This window comes from Labeo rohita, chromosome 23 (assembly GCF_022985175.1).
Source record: "Labeo rohita strain BAU-BD-2019 chromosome 23, IGBB_LRoh.1.0, whole genome shotgun sequence".
NCBI classification, from domain to species: Eukaryota; Metazoa; Chordata; class Actinopteri; order Cypriniformes; family Cyprinidae; genus Labeo; species Labeo rohita.
Window position 1 is genome coordinate 15,916,998 of NC_066891.1, and position 24,100 is coordinate 15,941,097.

A 24,100-nucleotide genomic window follows, 5' to 3' on the forward strand; every position below is an offset into this window, starting at 1 on the left:
CTATAAGAGGGAAAAAAAAACAAAATTAGCTATACCTACGCAACCATTTGTCCTATCAACATGAAAATTGATGTGCACTTTGGCCAAAGTGCCACAAGTGTCTGTAAGGACATTTGTGCATCTCAACAAAACATGGCCGCCATTGGCCAATGAAGTTTGAGCGCCTAGACATGGTTAATAGAGGCTGATCGGAACAAAACTCAGTGGGCCTGTTTGACTCATGGCCCCAAAAGTCTGTGGGAAATTTGACAGAAATTGGCCACTGGGCAATATCACATTTTTCAAGGGCATAAACAATTGTGGATTGTGTGGTTTTTCGTGCATACACGCGATATTCATATCATATGACAGAGCTCCTCATTCTGGACAACTTTGCCTTTAGAACCACTGCTGTCAATCAAATCGTTTGTTAAATGATTGAGATGTAAAAAATCTACTTTTGCAAACTAGTCCTAGGTTTTTCGCTCAATCTGGAAAAAACACTCCAGTACAGTTCTCTGAACTCTCTAGGTCAATAATTATAAAAAAAATGTTGAAATTTACCCTTTGGGAAGCTATATGGGGTTGTTTAGAAATGGGGCCTGTCCAAATTTACCTAGAATCCTATAAAGCCTAAAGGAAAACCGAAAACTTCACAAAACTTGGTGAGCACATGCGACAGGTGATTCTAAAAAAAACCCCAAAAAAACATTCAATGTTTTAAGGAGGTTGGCCCACAGCTGGCACTATAACAGTCATAAATGTTACAAAACAGTATTTCTGTGGTAAATTACCTATATTTGCAAAAAAAGGCTTGTTATATAATGTATTTTTTCATATGTGTTTAAATGCTTTAAAATGCTTGAACCGCCTAATCGCTGCTTGCAGCTATATTTTTTTGTTTTTGTTAATTGCATAGCCTAACTTCTTAAAGGAACAGTTCACTTAAAAATGAAAATTCTGTCATTAAGTACTCACCCTTATGTTGTTCCAAACGCAAGACCTTCATTCATCTTCAGAACACAAATTAACATATTTTTGATATGCTATATATCCTTTGCTTGCAAAAATGTCGCAGTGCATCCGGGTTCAGAACGACGGCTCCTATGTCAGCAGCACTACACGCATTCGTCATGGTACCGTCTTGAACAATTGTTGAATAAAGTCATTATTTTTGTTTCTTTGCACACAAAAAGTATTCTCGTAGCTTCTTAATATTAACGTTGAACCACTGATGTCACATGGACTATTTTAACAACCTTTCTGGGCCTTAAATGTGGTTGCGTTGCTGTCTATGCAGGGTCAGAAAGCTCTCGAATTTCATCAAAAATATCTTAATTTGTGTTTAGAAGATGAACGAAGGTCTAACAGGTCTGGAACGACATGAGGGTGAGTAATTAATGACAGAATTTTCATTTTTGGCAGATCTAGAAGCCATATGGATAGATTGCGTAATGAGCAAAATGAAATGTAAATCATTAGTCACTGAAAATTTTGGTGTTCACCATTCACTTTAATTGTATGGAAAACAGCAGCTTGAACATTCTTTCAAACATCTCCGTTTGTATAGAAAAAATAAGTTTGTCTTGCAACTACATTAGGTGAAGTAACTGATTACAGAATGTGATTTTTTTTTTTTGCCAAACTACTCTTTATTTCTAATTCCTCCTATCCTATCGAACAATGCCTAATTGTGCAAAAATTGTTAGCTTGAACAAAAATGAAAATGATATGCTTGAACAAGTTAGAAAGGTGAACAAGACAACACTAATACTAAGCCACTGAAGTTCTGTGTTCCAGAGCCGAAAGCCAATGCCAGCTGGCAAACGCTTCAGATCCTTAATCTTTGGTTAACACATCCATGTAGGCAACTTCTGCCCTACTTTTCAGCTCTACTTTCTGCAGAAGATCTCTGCTTCTCACATTCCACTTAATTCGATCAAACCATCAAGCATTGTGCAAGCAACCTGCCCCTTTGAAACCCTTCACCAACCAAAAAACTTCCACTACTTGGACGTTTTTTTTGTGGAACGGATGGAACAAGCAACTGATTTATTAAAGTCAGAAGCAGACAGGTGTTCTGATAATGATTTGTCTCAAACCCCACCCACTCAAAAAAACGAAAAAGAATCTCCATCGCCTCAGGCTCTGACTTTTTTTCCCCTCTCTCTCTCTCTCTCTCTCTCTCTTGCTCTCCTTCATTTTTTGATTGTTATGATTGCTGTGCGTTCCTACGCTGTTCAGCCTGCAGGAAGGGTTGGTTGGTACATGTCAAGATACTAAAATATGCAACGTGGACAGCAGCCCTTTTGCTAATTAATAACGGAGTCCATGTTCTTCGTCACCTGCGGTAGTGACCCAGAACAGTCTTTAATGTGAAATAACCTGGCTGGAGATAAGCACGAATAGGTTTTGTTTACCACTGATATTTTTTGCCGATCTTCTAGACTTTCACACATGCTTGCATGGTTGATAAACGACTCATTCGGTTCTTCTAAAGTGAATAAATGAGGTGTGCAAAAGCGAGAGGAGTTAAGAAGATTTAAAGAGCATATCTGAGTAAGTTTCGGCATGCCCTCTCAGCTACCTGCTAGCTTCAAACTGATACTTACCTAATTATACACACACACACATGCACACACTCGCATACATGAAGGGATATTCGCATACAGTCTTCTTCCCACCCTCTATCTCACGCCCCCACCAAACTAACCCTCCTAACCGACCGCCTGCTATCCACTTGCAAAGTACTGCTGTTGACACACAGGAATCCAGACCTACACACACACACACTCATGCTCTTTCTCCCTCCTTGGCAGGAAGGACTCTCCTCTGAACCAGACGACAGCTTGCGCCTCTCTCCTTTTCCTCTGCTGGCAGGTGTTAGAAATAAAACCATAAATAAGTGCAAGAGGGAGCCAGAGACAGCGCGAGAGAGGAGGACAAATGTCTGTCTTCATTTGTTGCTGGAGAGAGGGGGACATATGAGGGAAAAGGAACGATATGGAGGAGAAATCTGTGTTTTTGAGTAGCTAGAACAGTTAGTAGGGATTTATTTGTCTATTGTCAACTGTGTTTTTGTGTGTGAAGGGGATTGAAGAGAACACTTGGATCATCTGGGCTCAAGCTGCAGCGTGGTTGACTGAGTTTAAAGTGCAGCTGAGGGGAAACAAAGTAACCGAGAGGAACACAAGGCAGTCATGGACATTATAACACCTCAGCCACAATCCTGGATGACTTGGATTTGCACACTGGAGTTGGACCCCATCCAGCCCACAGTCCACTAATACAAATGAGGTACTGCTTTTTTGTACATTAAATCGAATTCTGTGGAGATCTGTTGCATTTTAGATCATGTTTAGAGGAAAGACGGTGTATTTGTGTTACACTATGCAGTGAACTAACAGTGTGAGACCACACTGAAAATCTGGAATTCAGAATCTATTGAAAAAATTTTGTTTGAAAACAAACAAAAAAAAAAACAATGCAGAGATTATTTCAGATTCTGAACTATTTCTGTATTTTTTTGTACAGACAGTCAGGTGTTCTTGCTTTCCTTTGAAGCTCAAGATTCCTTTTAGTCAAGATTTTAGTCATGCTGGAAAACATGGATATCAGGTTTAACACAAACCTGTTGACTTCATGCATGCAGAAAGCATGAAATTCATATCAGTTTTTTCAATTCAGGTTCATTCAAATTGTTGTTTATATGAAAATAGTGATCTCAATCTTAAAAATAAAGGCTCCAAAGGGTTGTTTTTGCAGTGAAGAACTATTTTTGGTTCCCTAAAGAACCATTCAGTGAACAGTTCTTAAAAAAACATTTTGGACTGTGGACCACAAAACCAGTCATAAGGGTCCTTTTTTTACAAATTGAGATTTATACATAATTTAAAAGCTAAATAAATAAGCTTTCCTTTGATGTATGGTTTGTTAGGGTAGGACAATATTTGGATGCAACTATTTTTAAAAATCTGGAATCTGAGGGTGCAAAAAAAATCTAAATATTGAGAAAATCACCTTTAAAGTTGTTCAAATGAAGTTCTTAGAAAAGCATATTACTAATCTTTACAGTTGGAAATTTACAAAATATCTTCATGGAACATGATCTTAACTTAACATCCTAATGATTTTGGCATAAAAGAAAAATCGATAATTGTGACCCATACAGTTTTATTTATTTTATTTTTGGCTATTGCTACAAATATACCTGTGCTACTTAAGACTGGTTTTGTCACACTTTAAAAAGTCTAAAGAACCTTTTCTGCATTTGAAAGGCTCCATGCATGTTCAAAGTTCTTTATTGAACCATCAATGCCAAGAAGAGTCTTAATTTTTAAGAGTGTACATTTAAATAAAATGTTTAATGAAGTAGCTGAAGCTTTATTTTGCCTATTGTTACTACATTGTAATGTTGCTTCCAACAGAATTGCGACTGCTTTCTGTTTACTGGGTGACACAGTGAATTTTTAAGGTCACTAAATTTATCATTATCATTTATATCTGTCCTGCTGGTTGTACTGCCAGAGTTTTTTTTGTTTTTCCTTTAAACATTTGCTCATGCATGGAGTATAATGTTTTGATTTGCCACTCATCACCTGCATAGGCAAATCTCATGATACACCTGGGATATGGTCCAGTTTATAAAATCCTGGTAGAGCAAGCAAAAACACTGCCCTCCGGCCCTGCTAACAGACATCAAATCACATGCAAATATGCCTGTGCTACCGAACGCTTGAAAACTACTTAATGTTGCATGCATAATAGCGCGATAGATTGAGCAGGATATGAGCCCTGAATATCCGACTGCTGCAGGGAGCAGAGATGGTAAGTGTGTGCATGCGTGAGCTTCTGTTGATGTGAGGGGCAGGTGACTGCATGTCTAGAACACGCTGTAAAAGAACTGCACATGGATAGATGGCAGAACACTCATGAACTCAATGTTGGGGTGCTCTACTGTGAGAAGCAATACAGAAATGTCTGTTTTGTTGGGATTTGTGCTGGTCAGTTTTACTTTATGCATCTCTCCTTTTTTTGGAAGTGGATTTTCTTGCTGATACAATTTTTTGGGATGTGTTTTATATATATTGAATTGTGTATTTAGCATAGGAATGAAGACATATGCATTGATGTTGCTTTTTCAGAGCTCGTAAAACCTAATTAAGTTCCTTATTTGTCATTTACAAATTATCTTTGTTCCATATCGATTTCTTAGAAGAATAAAAAAATTGACACAAATGAGATCACTGTTGATGTGCAGTAAAAGAATATAAAACTATAAAATAATTGTGGATATCAAAGTCCAGATAATTTGTTTTTGGAAGGGTTTGATAAGAAATGTTTGGAACATATTGATAGGGTTTATTATTCATTTTAGTGTTTAACAGGGTGTTCTCCTTGAAGAAAAACATTTTACATATATATTTCCAGTTTATATAACATGTCTAGTCCCCAAATCTGATTAGGTGGGAGGTGTGCAATATTCTAGTGATAACAGAACTCCAACCGTTTCATTGATTGTATCACTCCGCTTGTGTCATGCTGGATGTCCAAATCCGCCCTCATTTTATAAATAACACTGTTTTAAAGGAATGCAGTTTTAAGAGTTTTTTTAGGCGAGTACTAGACTAGCCCAATCGTGTTATGGTGGTTCTAAGTGGAGTTCTAAGGGGTAAAACGCGCATTTTTGGCGGTATTCCCCTGGGAAAATTTAAGGTCGCTTAAACCCGCAGACATGAAAAACAACCCACAGCAACAGTGTTAAAGTAGCCCAATTCCACAGGAAAACCGCGGTCTTGGCAACACTGCTGTTCAGCACTCATGAACCCGCCGAGAGCAGCCTTACCTCGGCCAGATTTTCTGGAATTTGCCGCTGGCTCCGAAAAGACGCTTCGCACATAAGAGATTTTTTAAAGACATTCCATTTTTGTTTCTTATGTACTTACACACTTGTGCAGGTGAACTGTTGTATAAATCACATTCGTAGCAGTGTGATATGGCTGTATATTGGCACATTTTGATTACCTACGGCTGAATCACAGCCGCACAGCTGTGCTACAAGTGTGATATTGCTCATATATATAGTTTCATTTTATGTTTATTTTAGGAATATTAAAAATATGTAATGTTATTTTAGTATTATTTATATGCTATGCTGGATTTAGTCATTTATTTTAGAATTTTAGATTTTAGAAATTAAACTTATTTCAGTAAGTTTAACATTTCTAATTTTTCTTCAAGGGCTTTTTTTTTTTTTAGTTAACAATAACAACACTGATGGGAAGTTATGAAAACACCATGGCACCACAGCAGTTCTTCCAGTAAAAACAATAGTTTGTCTACATCTGTTTTAAAGGAAATCTGTCTACTAGCTTGATTAATTACTCAGCTGTCATAAATCCAGACTAAATGAAGTCTTGATTCATAGAGTGCGGTTGCATCATCTTTATGACTTTGTTGTCTGTTTTCACATAAGGTCATACAGATTGATCGTGCCATGCCATGTGTGGAGCATGTGTTTTGGAGAGTGTTTTCTTTTCTTTCTGAGCGGGAGGGTGCGACGTCCTCTTTATGACTTAGCACCTGTCTGATGGAAGGCTTTATGTTCTTTTTTACACTGCTGTGCAGGAATAGCAATTATCCCGGCTGCCCAGACAAAATTATTATTAAAAAGCAGAAACCTTCAGCTTAAACTGGCTTCATAATATACAGCTTCAGGTCATTTGGCTGGAAATTGAGATCTAGAGTCATGAGTAAATGCCCAGATGAGGATGTGGGGTAAACAAAAAAAGTATCAGGTCACAATAAAATCTCCCTGGCTTATTCATTCTCATCCTGTATAGCCTCACAAACCATTGTCTGCATTTGCTGCGTAATACCAGTGGATGTGTAAGAGATATCCTTTTGGTATTAGAATGATTATATCCCTCAAATATGGGTGCTTTTTGAATGGAGTGAGATCAGGTGATTTTTATACACCTGGTGACCTTTATCAATTGTCGGTGAAACTCTTACTTCATATCCACTGACATCTATAATTAAAGACCCATGAAGACACTGAATTTGTAAGAGGGGTGAGCTTTTAGGATGTGTGTTTGAGCATGGATAGATCCCACAGGGTGTGGTTAGATGGTGCTTTGCTTTAGTTCACATGTTGGCAGATATGAACATCAGAGAGACAGTGGGGGCGGCCAGACCCTAGGAATGTCTATCGTAACCTGCGGCTTGCCACTCCTCCAGCTTGGCCGTGCCAGTCTATGTGTGTTTGTATGACTCATTGCAATCTCATAGTTCTCAGCAGGTCTGGATCACTCATATATGCTGGTAGAGATAAGAACAGTTGAAGGGAGCAATAGGTGGCACGACATGTTTAGTAACAAAACAACTAAACTGGTATGCGTATGAGGAAAACACACTCTTTTTACTCTTTAGGGTCAATGAGAAGATGCTATTTTTTTGTGTTCAAAAATACATGAAAATTGCAGTTTATACACAGAATAACTTGAATACGATTCTATGATGTTAAAAGTTAACATTTAACTATTTTTTGGCTCAGTCATCAAAGCTTGGTAAATATTGGTCTCAGACATGGGGATGTACTTATGATTACTCACCAAAAACTCCCACAGATAGTGTTTTCATGCCATTTCAAGTTTTATTTTGATGTAAAAAGTGGTTATAAGTGTGACTTACGTTTTTTAATTAGTCTTTACATTAACCCCATTATATTCTTCATTCAGACTGATTTGCGAACGCGGAACGCGCACAAATACAAGAGGTGGGATTTATGAATCAATCACAGCCAAACATAACCAGTCATATCCAATTATATCGTGATGGAGGCATTGTCTCCTCTCACCTGACTTTCCCCCATTCATTCTCAATTACCCCCCCAACAAACTCACTGCACAGTTTAAGGGGTCTGTTAAGCACCAAGAATCCGGGGTTTACAGTGAATTTATAAGAGCTAAGGGGCATTGTTAGGCACAACGCGAAGCGGAAAACCCCCTTAGCTGTTATAAATTCACTGTAAACCACGGCTTCACTGGGCTTATTCCGTTTTATTCCTTATACATAGTAAGGTTTCACAAAATAAAACAGAGCAAATTAAGTGTAATAATAAAAACATTATTCTTATGCCAAACAATGTAGTTCCTCAGAAACTAAACAAAGTGGTTGCCGAGCAACACACAGGCATAAACAAAGGTGTATGTTTGTAGAGTAATTTACAACAGCTTTGAACGCAGCTCAAGCAGAATCAAGGCCTGGAACTATCCGTGTTAATTTAATGTTAAAAAGGTTTAATATTTATTAATTTGATTATAAACTTGTCCATTTTGTTGGGAGTGCAGTGTGCTTTTCTTAATGGCTGTTTAGAGTGATTCTGTCACGTCTGGTGTGGACAGCCAGATTGCTTGTTGCTGGAATCTTGTTGCGTCGCATGCAGTTAGGACACATTCACTTGATGAAAATGTGACTTTTTACTTCATGGTTACACCATATGACATTTTACTTTCCTTTATCGTGGACACTCTTTGTATGCCATTGACCCACATGCCCTGTTATATAACTATGGTAATCATTCAGTACCCTGGTTTCCCTGATATTCAGTCATAATGGTACAACCACGGTACTTTTTGTCACTATCATGTCAGGAATAGTTATTTGTATTGTTTGACGACTTCTGCATCAGCAGCACCTCACGCGTGTGTCGTGGTACTCTCTTGAACACATGGTGACTGACATGAAAGAGAACTTGTTGAATAAAGTCGTTATTTTTGTTTTCTTTGAACACGAAAAGTATTCTCATAGCTTCATAACATAACGGTTGAACCACTGATGTCACATGGACTATTTTGACGATGTCCTTATGACCTTTTTAGGCCTTCAACGTGGTAGTTGTGTTGCTGTCTACTTTATACAGGGTCAGAAAGCTCTCGGATTTCATCAAAAATATCTTCATTTGTTTTCTGAAGATGAACGAAGGTCTTACGGGTTTGGAATGTCATGAGTAATTAACGACAGAATTTTCATTTTTGGGTAAACTATCCCTTTAAGTGTAATGCATGCAATTTCTGAGACTGATTTAAAGTTAATTTTACCCCATAACGCAAACTCGAACTCCTCCCCCTCCTCCCATCGTCTGTCCTGCGTACGGAGCACCTGCCCCATCACCTGTCAGTTGGAGGCGACATGCTGATTCTGTATCTGCACCTACATGTACCAAAGTTGCAGTCTGGGGAAAAAGGACGCCATGCCACACCCAGTATTACTCCATCCTCGATTTTAGCGTGCAACTACATTTTCTCCTCACTTACCCTCTTTTAGCTTAGCGAATTCAGGTCAACAGGGCCACTCGGGGAGGAACGGGTATCTAAAGCCCCTTCACTCAACTCTGTTAGTCTGACCGGCCTTAAAGGGCTTGTAGGGGCTGAAAAAACAGCAGAGCTCACCTGCAGAATGAACAGATGGTGACGGAGGAGGTTTGGGGAGCAATAAGAACAGACCTTGTTTGTGTGACTGCACACTATTAGTGCCTCCCCCAATGGTCAGCACAGATAGGATGCAGACACACAAATAAGGCCTGTTCTTGTTGCGTGAGCTCAGACAGACGAGACTCTTTGTTTGTACTCGGGTACAGCTTACTGGGCAATTTAAGTGGAATGACAGAAGCGTAGTTATTTGGGGAATGTGGAAAGTGTCAGAGATCTTTATTGCGAGTGGGGGTCGACCATGATAATGAACTTGCTTTTCTTCAGCTCACAAAAGGCTTAATGGTTAACCATTTTTATTGTGTCCTCATTTTGCTTTTAACAAACACCCAATGGATTTCCAGACTATACTATAAAAGAAACAGGTTATGATTGTTGTAATGTGTTGGAAGGCACTACCACTTTTTATTTGTCCTTTGGTTTCAAAACACAGGAACGTTTGTCTATAAAAAGCTATTAAACTCTTAATGACAGGAGGAGTGTCTATCTTGACACATTTTTGTCTACTTCATGCTTTAAAATGTGTGTCAGTGCAAGTGTGGATGAGTTTTGTTTTTTTGCATGGTGCGCATGTTTATGTTTGTCTATGAAAAGTGATCCTGAAAAAGCCAAGCCCTGCAGGTATGTGTAAAAGGCCTTTCTTTGGCTCTGCTCTGCGCACACCTGTTTAGCTACACAGCCCGCAGGCTTTTTCAGGCACTCGGTTGGCTTGGACTTAATGTGAATAAAACAATTTGTGTGAGTTTTATTACATGGATTGACCTGAATACAGTCTCTCAGAGAAAATCTTGCAGCAGCACAGGTATTATGTGGCAATTTTCCCAGAATTTTTTTGGAAAGTGTAAAGTTAAAAAAAGTAGATTTATGCATGAACTGTATTTATTTTAGTATTATGTTTTTGCATTTGTAATAACTAAAACACCACCTTTGCATTAAAATGGTTATATCTGCATGTTTAAATGTTGCAAGTGCTGTTTTCAGTCTGCTGCATGGTCAGTCTCGCAGTTTAAGCAGTGTAGCGATCACATTTCAAAACAAGCTGCTCTGAGTGACTAGTCTTTACCTGTCCATATTATAAAGCAAAGGGAGGGGGAGCATTCGCCTGACTCAGTTCACCTCTTGAGCAGTGAGTGAAAGAAAACAGGAAGTTGAGCGTGAATGAGTATGACGTTAATAGAATGGTGAAAGTAGGTCATCTTCGCAATGTGACAAATTTAACGGCACGTCAAAGAACTGATTGAGCTGTATAAATCTTGCAAGCATCAGCAGAGCTAGTGAGTGTCATGCAATTTTAGTTGTAAATCATGATACCGTGACCTGACAAAGAGATATTTGCAACCCATTTTATTGATGTATTTCCAAGTGTAAACTGTAGGGCGGGACTTGATTTTATCTATTGGCAATTGATTGGATCTCTAAACGTAGGCATTACACATCTGATTGACCGAATGTGAGTTAGCAGTAACAATGCCTGAAGACTTATTTTGCTTTTGTTTAACATCCAGTAGGTATCGTCGAGGGATGTGCTAAATTATTTCAGAAAAAGAGTAAGTTTTGTTTTGATTTAAAAATTAAGACGGCAAACTATTTTCTTTGGAATAACATGTACTAAGGAATTGCTCAAAATAACACAAAAAACATATTTGGGTTAGGTTGATTTTAAGCACTTTTACTGATGAAATTTGCTTTGATTTTCTTTCTTAGATGTTTTTTGACTTTTTTCCTTGTTGATGCTTTTTGGGTTATTAGTTGATTTGTAGATCAATAAATCAATGTAAATCAATGTTAGATATCCTATGGATGTAAAAAACTTAGAAGCATTGTAATAATGGTTCTTTGTTTCCACACTCAGCACTACCGCTTGTGTGCATAACGCTCCTGTATTTGACTGGGTGTGTCTACTATGGGAGGTGTTAATGTTGAAAGAAGGTGAGTGCACAGATGTCCTGAAGATGTGGTAACATTTTTCTTTGAGATGAGACCATGGGGTTCAAGGTGGTCTAAAGAAGCTCAGCTTGTCAGAGTAATACCTTAAACCAGGCATTGTTACACCTGTGGGCTTCTCTCTCACTCTCTCTCTGTTGTGTTGGGGTTGAGAGGGTTGAGGGCAATGTCAATGCTTTGTGAATGTGAAAAGGGATTTCAGTGTCTGTCTTGATGGAGTAGGTGGAGGAAGGCCTCAGGCAGTTTGAGGGATCAGGCCCCACACCAAACACAAACAAAGAAGTGTTCTTCACCTCCAGATGTCCTCACTCACCCTTTATCTCACAATTCTGACTTTCAGAGTTGTGAGTTTATATCACACAATTCTGACTTCATTTCTCAGAATTGTGAGTTTGTATCGCTCAATTCTGACTTTATAACTCGCATCCGTGAGTCTATATCTCACAATTCTGAGAAAAAAGTTTGAATTGTGAGTTGGTATCACCTGATTCTGATTTTATAACTAACAATTGCAATGTTATATCTCACAATTCTGAGAAAAAAAGTCAGAAATGCAAGTTTGTATCACCTAATTCTGACATTGTAACTTGCAATTGTGAGGTCATATCTCAAAAATGTAAGTCTGGATCACCAAATTCTGTCTTTATGACTCGCAATCGCGAATCTATATCTCACAATTCTGAGAAAAAAAGTCAGAATTGCGATTTTGTATCACCAAATTCTAAGAAAAAAAGTCAGAATTGTGAGTTTGTGTCACCTAATTCTAATATTGTAACTTGCGATTGCGAGGTTATATGTCACAACTGAGAAAAAAAGTCAAAATGTGAGTCTGGATCACCCAATTCTGACTGATTCTGATTTTATAACTCATAATCGTGAGTCTATATCTCACAATTTTGAGAAAAATATCAGAAATGCGAGTTTGTATCACCAAAATTCTGACTTTGTAACTCGCAATTGCAAGGTTATATCTCACAACTGAGAAAAAAAGTCAGAATTGCGAGTTTGTATCACTGAAAAATTCTGAGAAAAAAAGTGAAAATAAAAGTTAAAAAGAAAAAGATAAAAAGTTGCAATTATTACAATGGCGGAAACAGGCTTGCATAATAATCTCTATAATTCTTCTAGAAAAATACTTTTACAAATTAGGTTGTCCATTATAAAGTAAACCATTATATTATCAATAGAAAATTCTTAGGGAAGCAAACAAAGTTGCTTAAAATTAGGTCCACAGTCTGTCTAGCTTTAAAAGTTAAGTATTAACCTTTCACAATAAAAGTGCTGTTTATTTTAAGGCTACGTCATGCCAGGAAACTATTAAAGATATAGTTCAGTTAAAAATGTAAATTCTGTCATTATTTACTAATCATATTCTGCTAAATCTGCATTCTGCATTCATGGAACATAAAATAAGACTTTTTGAATAATCTTCACGGTTCTTTTCCATACTTCCAAACTAAAATTCATCATCAAAACCTTCAGGTTTGGAGCGACCAAACTGTTGACCAAAGTGATCAAAAAGAAGTCATGATGAGTTAGTTAAAGCCAAAATATTCATCCCTTTAATGTTTGACTTATCAGACATTTTTTGTTTGTTATGCCTTGCATATTGTTATCAAGTTGCAGCAGCTGAAAATGAGTTGTTTGAGTGTGAAATGCAGATGCCATGATGCACCCCGGATCTAGGCTCTCTGTCACAGGCCAATTAGACCAGCGGTGTCAGCCTGCTTCAGAGCAATATAACATACAAACATAAGCCTATGACACCACACTGTCAGACCCTGTGCTCAAACAAGCAAAAAATTCTCAAAATTAAGAGGGGAAGGACATTTGAGGTTATATTGGTATTTTCATTATGATTTCAACAATTGTGTATAGTCATTTATAAAAATGGCTATACAGTATATTGTTATTGTTGACATTGCTGGATGTTTTAGTACATATTTGTGGAGTCATGTGGTTCCTAACAGCCTACTTGGGCTTTTGCAGCATTGTTTTCTTTAATCACACACTGTAGCTACAATGAAGAAGAAGATGGCAGTTTTCTATTCATTTACTTTGTTGACGCCCTGACTTACAGGAACCCTCCAAAATTACAAGGGAGATTGTATACAACAAAGACCAAAACATAAGGAAATAACATGTTGAGAACATGGAAAATTACATGGTGGAGTTTACTAAATATTGTAAAATGGGAAAGACATCAAACTGAATGTATGGACTAGCTGTATAGTAATGGGCTGTAATGTAGAGTATTATTAAATTTGTGTTATAGTAATAGCTATGCACAGCGCTTACAAGTTTACTTCTGCTATTTGTACAGTACATTTAATTTGTATAGCACAGTAAAGGGTTGTACAGTTGTATTTTACAACGGTTCCTAAGTTTTGCTTGCATGATTTGACAAATTTCTAAGTGACAAAGAATAATCAGCAAGAAAAACCTTACTTTATCCAACAGCCCACACAATCATCAGCCACTTCAGAGGAAGAAATAAAGTAATTTTTTTTTATTATAACTTACAAAGACAGTTTAAACAAAGAACACCAACTTTTACTTCTGTGTGTGCATGTAAAGAATCCAGATTAGTTCCTAAATCGCACATCTCCTGTGCGCCTAACAGCGTTCTCTATCTGGAAAAATAAAGGGACCTTTGTTTAGAGTGGGGAACAGGTTACCATTTGTGCAGTGCGTTTGTTGTACAGATGTGGGTATAGTTTTTATCAGCGCAGAGGGTCAGATTGTGTTTTTGTGAGTATGTTTGCTTGTGGATCATGTTGAATTGTGCAGTTGCATTTAGCTGTGTGTACATTCAGCTTTAAAAGGGAAATTGAGATGGGGAGACTTAGGTTCTTTTGTGTTCTCAAAAAAAAAAAATAGATGTACTTTAGTTATTGTTTGAGGGATTGAAGATTAGCAATAGATAGTTTCAAAACTTTCGTGATGAACAATGGTTTGTTCAGTTATACATTAGAGTTTTTGAGGCAGAGTTTAAGGCACCTAGGGGCAACCAAACTACCATTTTTGGGTGGATTTCATTTCCAAGTTTAGAAAACATCTCTTTTTATTTCATGGGTCAATAAATAAGGCAAATGTGGGTCATCAGCACTGACAGTTTGCTGAACCTTCATTGCTTTAATAGCCATAGCTCAGGTCTATCTCAGGCTTGCCTGTCCCTCAGGGCAAGACACTGAATACTAATAAGCGTTGCTTCTCCCATGACCCAGATTTGTTTGGGTAAATAAAGAGCTGTTTGGAATCATGGGAAATATGTACGAAAAACTCTTCCAAGATGACCTTTTCAGTCAGGGTATTTTTCGTGAAGCATTCCATCTCAGGTATAAGCTGCTAGCAAGACTAGACACTTACCCATTATCATAGTTGGAGAGATCGGAGTGTCCTCATGTGACTGCCTTGACATCTTCATGCAGAAGCTGCACTACAGAAGCAGGGGATCCAGCTGTAAATGATGTAGATAAGTATAGAGGATGAGGACTGCATGCTGCGCTCTTTAATTAGAACAGGAAGATGCAGCGGCGGCGACTGAGCCAAGTCTGCCACGGGGGGAAGAGCAGAGCCTGTTCAGAGAGACTTAACTTTACCCACTGGAACACCAAATCCACTAAGAACTGCAGGGATGAGCCAAGCTTTACTGTGCATAAATCTCTGCTGGCACAAGAAAAACATTGGCCAGAGGGATCTACTCCACTATGCTCAAATTTGGAGATGCAGCGTCTCTCAAGAGAATAGTTATATGGGTACATGAGTTATAATACCTACATTTTTTTTCTGTCTGTTTTGCAGTACCCATGTGCCTCCTGAGTCATGCTCCCCGGCTATGGATTCTCTCGTCTCCTTAATTTCCAGCCTCACCTCCAAGCGTTCCATTGCAGAGGCGAGAGCTCTGACATGTGGTTCCCAGGCTCAATTGAGACCCAGGCTCTGAGCGACTCTCGGGAAGGTAGGCCTCTCCTGCAACAGCATCAGCACATTGCTGTGTGTCAGCAAGAGACGTTGGCCTTCATTGACCTTCAACAGCCAAGCGTTAATGGTTTCCAATCACGCACACTGGAAAACTGTAGTTCCTCTCTTTGCTCCAAGCCTGTCAGATGCAATGGAAGCGGTCCATCTGATTTTGCCAAGAATGGGAGTACAGACACAGCACTGGACAATTATTTGACCCAGGATTGCAATGTGGAAGGGGATCAGGAGCAGACGTGGACACCCGGTAATGCCTTACCTGAAACAGTTTATGAAAAACCTGAACCAGGAGTTAAGGGTCTCAGTTCTCGAGACTTGTTTCTGCCTCTGTCCCCTACATATGCACCTGAGAAGAGGAACTCTTTGGAGCCTCAGCAATTGAGCTCCCCTCCTTCCCCCTTAGAGTTCCAGAGTCTGGAGCCATTTCGTCCTCAAAGACGAACCTCTTTAGGATCCATAAAGGAGAAGTCTATAAGTAAGTGCCTCTCTCACTTAAGTCTTGACACATTATTCCTACATTCCTGCTTTAAACGACAAATAGTTCGTCACAGTTCAGCCTTACTGTCACCACTCTTGAAACTGTGCAAGAACTTTCTGATAGATGATTCTGCTGAGTGAAATCCTTAAAGGATTAGTTCGCTCCTGAATTAAAATGTCCTGATAAATTTACTTAACCCCATGTCATCCAAGATGTTGATGTCTTTCTTTCTTCAGCTGAAAAGAAATTAAGGTTTTTGAAGAAAACATTCCAGGATTTTTCTCTATGCAGTGGACTTCAATGGGGATCAATGGGTTGATGGTCCAAACTGCAGTTTCAATGCAGCTCCAATGGGCTCTACGCAATCCCATCCGAGGAATATGGGTCTAGCGAAATCATTGTCAAATGCTCGTCTTGCACTAGCTCTGCAATGCGTGTCCATGATTTCACACATTATGTAATCATGTTGAAAAGGTCACGTGTGGTTAGTTCTTCATCTGTGTACTCCGGTTCAAAAAGGTAGGGTAAGGCGAAAAACTCTCTAATTTTCTCAAATCTCATTTTCTCCTCCAACTTCAAAATTACCTTTTTTTGTTAATGGCGTTTGACTTTTGCACATTTGCTTTGTAAACATTGGGTCGGTACTTCCGACTGTATATCGTGTGACCTTTCCAATGTGACTATGTAATGCGTGAAGTCATGGATGCAGAGCTAGTGCAAGATGAGCATTTGTGGTTAAAAAGTACATAATGTTTTTTTTTTCCAAAAATGACAGATCGTTTCCCTAGGTAAGAGCCTCTTCAGCTGGGATCATGTAGAGTCCTTTGAAGCTGTAATGTGGATCAACCCATTGATCCCCAAGTCCACTATATGGAGAAAAATCATGGAATGTTTTCCTTAAAAACCTTAATTTCTTTTCAACTGAAGAAAGACATTTTGTCATTTTGCATGACATAGGAGTGAGTAAATTATCAGGAAATTTTAGTTCTGGAGTGAACTAATCCTTTAATGGCATACTAAGGTTCTTTCGGATGATTAAATACACTGTGGCAGAATTTCCCAAGCCTGTTTCTGGAAGCTTCTAAATACGTACACATTTTGGATGTGGGAGTCTCTGCTAACAGGTTGATGAGTTGAATCAGGTGTGTTTGATAAGGGAGACATCCAAAATCTGCTGCTGACAAGCCTCCAGCAACAGCTGGGAACTACTGTGCTAAAGTGACTGTGTCTCTTAAAACTAAAGATGAACGTACAAGTGGATAGTTCCACTCAATATGCATTGTTGTTAATAGGGCGTAAGATGAGGGTGTACTCTCCAGACACTCTGAGTGATGGATGTGTCAACAGCTCAGGCGTAGAGTGTGACTACCTGCTTCCAACATCTTTTGAATCGTTCGTAGAAGGAGGCCTTGGCATGGTGGGTTCTACCATTCCCACATCCCATAGTTCCAGCTCTCTCCCAGGGGTAGATGAGGACTTCTCTCTTATCACCATACCGACACCCCCAAAACCTTTCTTAGATCCCCCTCAGGAGGGTGCCCGATCTGAGGGGGACGTAATTGATGGGGGAGGGCAGAGGTTGGGCCTGGAGGACTGTGGGGCTCTGGAAGGCCCTGCCCTTAACAGTGGGACTTCGTTGCCTCTGCCCCGTTCTCGCTCAGCAGACAACGAGCGCCGGCGCTTCTCTGCCTCTGAGCTCATCTCTCGCCTACAACTGTCCCAGAGGAAAAACTCTTTTACCCTTAAGCTGGGCAAGTCTCTTTCTGCTCGCGTGGCCTCCCGGGACCGCCACCTGTCTGGAAACCTCAGCTCAGACTGTAAGTGACTCATCAGGACTGATTAGCCTAATGAAAGACTTTCTTGTGAAAGTCTTGTGCTGTGATGTCATTATCACACATCAGTGCGATATTTTCTGCTCTATTCCTTTTGTATACCTTCTCCCTCCCTTGTCTGTTTGTAGACAAACCCAACTCCAGACATCGCTTCTCAGGGGGATCAAGTGACAGTGCACCACATAGTCCGGTGGGGTCTGCACCACCACTGCCCTCTGCTGACTGTAATCTGCCACAGCAAAGGAGGAGTTCCAAGCAAAGGTGGCTATAAAACTCAGCTAGAGAACAAAAGTACTGAGTAGAATTTAACAGATTCTGTTTTTTTAACATTTCTACCATTTTTTTACAGTATGGGAAAGGCTTCCATTGATGAGAATGGAGACAGTCCTCCCACTAGCTCTAAACGCCTATCACGCTTTTTGCCGAACTGTAAGTCCAATAAACAACAAATCTGGGATTTGATAGTACTTGATAGTATTCTTTACCAGTTTTCTGTTTTCTCTTCCTCTCTCTCAGTGATTTTGTATCAGGAATACAGTGACGTTGCTATCAACAGAGAGATACAGAGGCAGCAGGGGGCGGAGCCAGGAACCGATGAAGAAAGAGGAGACTCTGTGTCCTCTGGCAACCTGTCTCCATCCAGTTCATTCCGTTCATCTCGAGGCTCCGCCTTTTCCCTTTGGCAGGATATTCCCGATGTTCGCTCCAGTGGACAACTTGACAACTTCAGCAATGAAGAGCGTAAACTGCAAGAGGTGACTCCATGTTCAGAAATCAACCAGCACATTTTGCTGAGAAAGAAACAATTTATTTTATCTTGACTTGTTTTCTCATTTTAGGCCAAGTTTGAGTTGGTGACATCAGAGGCCTCATACATACGCAGCTTGTCTATTGCGGTTGACCATTTTATGATGTCTCCTGAGCTGTGTGAGTGTCTTGGGACACAGGAGAGGCAGTGGCTCTTTTCCAAACTGCCTGATGTGAAAGAAGTCAGTGAGAGGTGAATCAAGACAAAGAATAACTCCAATTTTTGCTAATTTTAAAAGAGTAAGCCTTCATCAGAGATGTAAACTCTCCTCATGTCCACAGATTTCTTCAAGATTTGGAGCATAGGCTAGAAGGGGACATTCTGCGTTTTGATGTGTGTGACATTGTGCTTGACCACTGTCCTGCACTGCGGAGGGTTTATCTTCCTTATGTCACCAATCAAGCCTATCAGGAACAGACCTATCAGCGGCTACTGTAAAACAGTTATCCAACAAGCATAACATATACTGTATTATTGCCATTAAAGAAGTTTATTCATTTTCTTTGTGGTTTTTTTCTTAGGCAAGAGAATCCCCGTTTCCCCGGAATCCTTGCCCGCCTGGAAGAGGACCCAATATGCCAGAGGCTGCCTCTTACATCATTTCTTATCCTTCCTTTTCAAAGGATCACACGCCTCAAAATGCTAGTGGAGGTATTCCATCATGTACTTCTAAATGTGATAGTGACAGTGGGCATGGTCTCCATCTTTCATATTTTCCAGAGCTATCATAAAAGTTGAAAACTATCAGATCAAGGCTTGCAAAATTCGTCATTTAAATGATCTTGTGGTAATTAATTGTGTCCGTTATAGAATATCCTAAAGAGAACAATGCCTGGCTCACGAGATGAAGACACTGCCACCAAAGCACTTAATGAGCTCAAAAAGGTGAGTAAAATAGGAGAGGGAAGTAAAAACATAAAAACATGAAAACTAAATTTGGTCTGTTTCTCCAGATAATAAAGGAATGTAACTCCAGTGTGCAGTCCATGAAGAGGATGGAAGAACTAATTCATCTAAACAAGAAAATTCACTTTGAGGGCAAAGTATGACATTAAGCATTAATTTCTGTGTTTAATTAGATATGTATTGTATACAGTGCTGTCAAAATTAGCGCGTTAACGCAGGTGATAAATTTTTTTCAGTTTAACTGTGTTAAAAATATTTAACGTAGTTAAGGCAGGGGCGGAGCTAGGGTTGACCACCCCACTCATAACTGCTACTTCTGTTTCGTTTTTCTTGACAAGAAGTGCATTTATTTAGTTGCAGAATGTCTTTACAACCACATCAAACACAGGACTTTCAGACACACACTCCAGCTTTACTTTTGTGCCAGGAGCTAGTCAAACGAGTGCGGAAAAGATACAGGTGACGAGGGAGCTTCAGTAGGACAACAGTAAACTGTGGTCAGATGATATTTTATCAGGCCATGTGTCAGTAAAAACAAATTTACCTGTCCTGTCAACCGTTATACTGTGCTCGTAGCATGCATTCTTCAATTGCAAGCACAAATGAGGCAGCATGCTGTAGTAATTTCAAATTAAAGAGTGAATAAACCTACGAGCATGCATGTCAGATCTGCGTCAAGTTCAGCAGTGGCAGCTCTTAAAGTAATAGCAGCCAAAAAACCTAATAACCCAGCTGCTGTTATGTCCATTAACCAAAGAACAAAAGAAAAAAGAGGAAATCAGTAACTTTTGTGGCTTTAAGGATTCTTCAACATTTTAGTAATTAATTTATTATTAATTAATTTCTGTATATTTCCTATAATGAAGGGCAAAGGTAAATAATGGGTTTATGTGAAGATTGTTTTAAGTTCACTTAGATTAAAAGTTATATTTTAAAGTGTAATAAATGTACAATCGATAGCTTTTAATTATACTGTAATGTTGAATGGCTGTAGTCTATGGTTAATTATTAGGAAAAAAACAACAATTTCCTAGGGACATCAGTAATATGACCTTCCGTCTTAAAAAATATTTAACAAATATTAAAAATATACTGTCTTTATGCTGTTTCTACATTAATTTGAAGATGTAAAATTATTGCAATTGCAATAAAAGTATATTTAAAATCTTTAATGTTAGGTGGGATTAATCGGGGTTAATTTCAGAAAAAATGTGTAATTAATTAACAGCACTAATTGTATATCATGCAGGGACATCGTGAACCAATTTTATTTATTTATTTTTTTTATTGAAGTGTCAGTGGCAGTCCTGGCCCACTCACAAAATATGACATGACCAAAAGGGGGAAAAATCTTTTTGACTAGATATTTTTTTCCGTAAGTAAAAAGGTGCATTGTGAAGGTCTAAATGTCATGCACACTAATTATCAAATGTCTGTTTAATCTTTAAGACTTTACTTACAGTAATTATGAAGTATACAAAATATATGATTGGTTTTGGTAATTGAATTCAAAATCCACTTGGTGCTAAAATCAGTTTGAATGAACATGACACTTCTGGCATCATGTGTTCATATTACTGGGTTGTCAGCTTATGCGTTTGTTTTCTTTTATTCTAGATTTTTCCTCTCATCTCTCAGTCTCGCTGGCTGGTCAAACATGGTGAACTGCTAGAGGTCGACACACAGAACTTAAGTATTTCTGGGTCTAAGTTTAAACTTACCACTCGGCCTGTGTACCTTCACCTGTTTAATGACTGCCTTCTGCTGTCCCGAAGAAAGGAGTAAGTCTAATGAGAAAAGGAGACAAACACAATGAGAAATCTAGCAAATGTTTTCATTAATCTCCAATGTAAATATCTGGATCCTGAAGCAAACCCAGTTGTAAACCTTGTGTAAATGTCAATGATATTAAGTCCCTGTCCTTTTTTCTACCTTGTCACAGCACGTGGAAGTTCATGGTGTTTGTACATGCAAAGATTGAAGACCTTAAGGTGAAAGATCTAAGCCAGAAACTTCAGGGAATCTCAGGCTTCATCTTCTATCTGCAGTTATGTGAGGGTCAACAGCTAAAACACCAGATTCTGCTCAAGTCACCCACAGAGTGAGGACATTCACATCATTCGCAAATATTAACATCCAAAATCCTGTCGCTGACAAATAGATCTGAGTGTTCCTAGAAAATGAGCCACACCAGGAAATATGTCCTCACAGGATGCATAAAACTAAGTTTAAAACGGAGTCAAGAACATTTTGTTTTATATGTAGGAGCAGCAAACAGAGGTGGATAACAGCCATGTTTCCCTCCGATCCAAAGACAGCTATTGAGCAGACCAATGAGAATGATGGTGTGTAATTTCTTTGTCTCACTCTTGTCATGCATTTCAGTGCTAACTACATTTGAAACTCAACAATGTTATTTAAATGGTATGTAAAAAGTGAATTATGGCTGTTAGCATTAGCAGACATTACCAGTAGTCCAAATACAGTCAAATGTTTGGCTATTTTAAACTAAGCAGTTTGGACTGTTTTGCCTGACATACAAAGTCATCAGTTATTTCACTGACATAACATTAAAAACAAAGTGGAATATACAGTTTTGCTCAAGAATATCCTGTTTACTTGTGAACTAAGTGCCTCAAATGAAACTCTAAAATGAATAGTTCACCCAAAAATGGAAATTCTCTCATCATTTACTCACTCTGATGTCCTTCCAAACCTGTATGACCATATTTCTTCTGGTGCTTTAAAGCATCTTTAGATGGAATATACAATGAAAAATTCCTGAATTTTGTCACACAGAAAAAATAACCGCATACAGGTTTAGACAACAAAAGTATGAGTAAATGATGACTTAAAGGATTAGTTCACTTCCAGATTAAAGGATTTCCTGGTAATTTACTCATCTCCATGTCATCCAAGATGCTAACGTCTTTTTTTCCTCAGTCGCACAGAAATTAGGTTTTTGAGGAAAACATTCCAGGTCCAAGCTGCAGTTTTGATTCAGCTTCAAAGGGCTCTGCACGATCCCCGCCGAAGAGTAAGGGTCTTATCTAGAGAATCTTATCTGTGATGCACATCTATAACTTCACATATTTTATTATCACACTGGAAAGGTCACGTGTGGTTACTTCTTCATCTGTGTACTTCAGTTCAAAAAGGTAGGGTAGGGCGAAAAACAAAGGTTGTTTTACCTTTGACTTTCTTTGGACATTCGCTTTGTAAACACTGGGTCGCTGCTTCTGCCTACCTCACGCGTGACCTTTCCAACACTGACTATGCAATGGGTGAGGTCAAGCTAGTGCAAGATGAGCATTTGTATTTAAAAAGTATATGTTTTTTTTTGGAAATGACCAATCGTTTCTTAAGATAAGACCTTTATTTTCTGGATGGGATCGTTTGAAGCTACAAGCGACCTTTAACCTGTTGATCCCCACTGAAGTCCACTATATGGAGAAAAATCGTGGAATGTTTTCCTCAAAAACCGTAATTTCTTTTTGACTGAAGAAAGAAAGCCATGAACATCTTGGATGACATTGGGTTGAGTAAAAAATTTAAACTTAATGTTTGCATTTGTCTGTACAGATCTATCCCAAGTCCAGTGCATCAAGAGCTACCAGTCTCAGGAGCATGATGAGTTAACGTTAGAGAAGGCTGACATCCTTCTAGCTGTAACAATTACAAGTGATGGTAAGGAAAATCATTTCCCTTCCTTTGGCTACACTCCATTTTTCCCTTTGAAGAAGATAAGCTAGAGGACTGCAGAGAAGAGATAAATGACTTTTTTATGTTTTCACTTCACAGGGTGGGTAGAGGGGATCCGGTTGTCGGATGGAGAGAGGGGCTGGTTCCCCAAAACGTATGTGGAGGAGATCACAAGCCGCAGTGCTCGTTTGCGAAACCTCCGTGAAAACATTCGCATTAAATATGTCTCTCAAAAATTAGAGGGAGAGACTCTATGAGACCTTGAAGTATGGGACATAGCTTTACTTAAAGCTTGTTGCATCATCTGCTTTACCAAATTTGTGAGTCACTGCAAATTTGTGTGAATATTCCAGATTTCCATGGCTAACATTTTAGCTTTAGTAAATAAAATTTATTGCAGATAGGCTTAATAAAACTATGCATTGCATCTATGGAGGACTAGAAGTGCCACATAAAAAAAATCCATTATTAATTTATTAAATTGAAAATTAAAACAAGTAAATCTCTTTGCAAAGTTTTACAAATATATTTTAAAAAAATATTTCATTAATTATTAAAAACATTGTTGAATATTAAAATAAAATATTTTAGGGCTGCTCCCTAATAGTCAACTAACCGTTAGTCCATGAGAAGAAGCTTGGTCGACCAAAAATGTATCGGTCGCTTTTATTTTAGAAAATAAAAGTCATGCCGTCTGTGATGGACAGATTGTTAATGGCTGGTCTGTGTGCTAATATAGTACATTGGGCATTCATTGTTCATCAACCTCAAATACGGCTTTTGATCTGAAATATGTTAGTAGCAGCAACTTTACATGGCTGCTCAATAAAATGTTAACCTAGAAAAATGTGCACTATTGAAATATCTGTGCGGAGTGTGGAAGCTGACTGCATGACAAATGGAGGTGCCAATGCGGTCACTTGCTCTAAAAAGGGTCATCAGATGCTAAGTTCACTTTTACATGTTGTTTGAACATTAA

General features: G+C 38.7%; 1 protein-coding gene across 2 annotated transcripts; it reads left to right on the top strand.

The window, feature by feature from the left end:
• The first annotated feature begins 2,749 nt into the window (after positions 1 to 2,749).
• arhgef19 (Rho guanine nucleotide exchange factor (GEF) 19) lies at positions 2,750 to 23,520 on the top strand. 2 transcript variants are annotated; one of them, XM_051097100.1, is made up of 17 exons: positions 10,915 to 11,017; positions 11,323 to 11,399; positions 15,219 to 15,870; positions 17,166 to 17,690; positions 17,834 to 17,966; positions 18,055 to 18,134; positions 18,222 to 18,460; positions 18,545 to 18,705; positions 18,795 to 18,947; positions 19,035 to 19,164; positions 19,324 to 19,398; positions 19,467 to 19,556; positions 21,037 to 21,200; positions 21,362 to 21,520; positions 21,685 to 21,764; positions 23,002 to 23,106; positions 23,221 to 23,520. In XM_051097100.1, the coding sequence occupies exons 3-17, from the start codon at positions 15,240 to 15,242 to the stop codon at positions 23,376 to 23,378; spliced, it is 2,883 nt and encodes a 960-aa protein (XP_050953057.1). In that variant the 5' UTR covers positions 10,915 to 11,017; positions 11,323 to 11,399; positions 15,219 to 15,239; the 3' UTR covers positions 23,379 to 23,520. The 2 variants fall into 2 exon arrangements, with proteins under 2 accessions (XP_050953056.1, XP_050953057.1); XM_051097099.1 differs by lacking the exons at positions 10,915 to 11,017; positions 11,323 to 11,399 and adding an exon at positions 2,750 to 3,276.
• Positions 23,521 to 24,100: the final 580 nt, after the last annotated feature.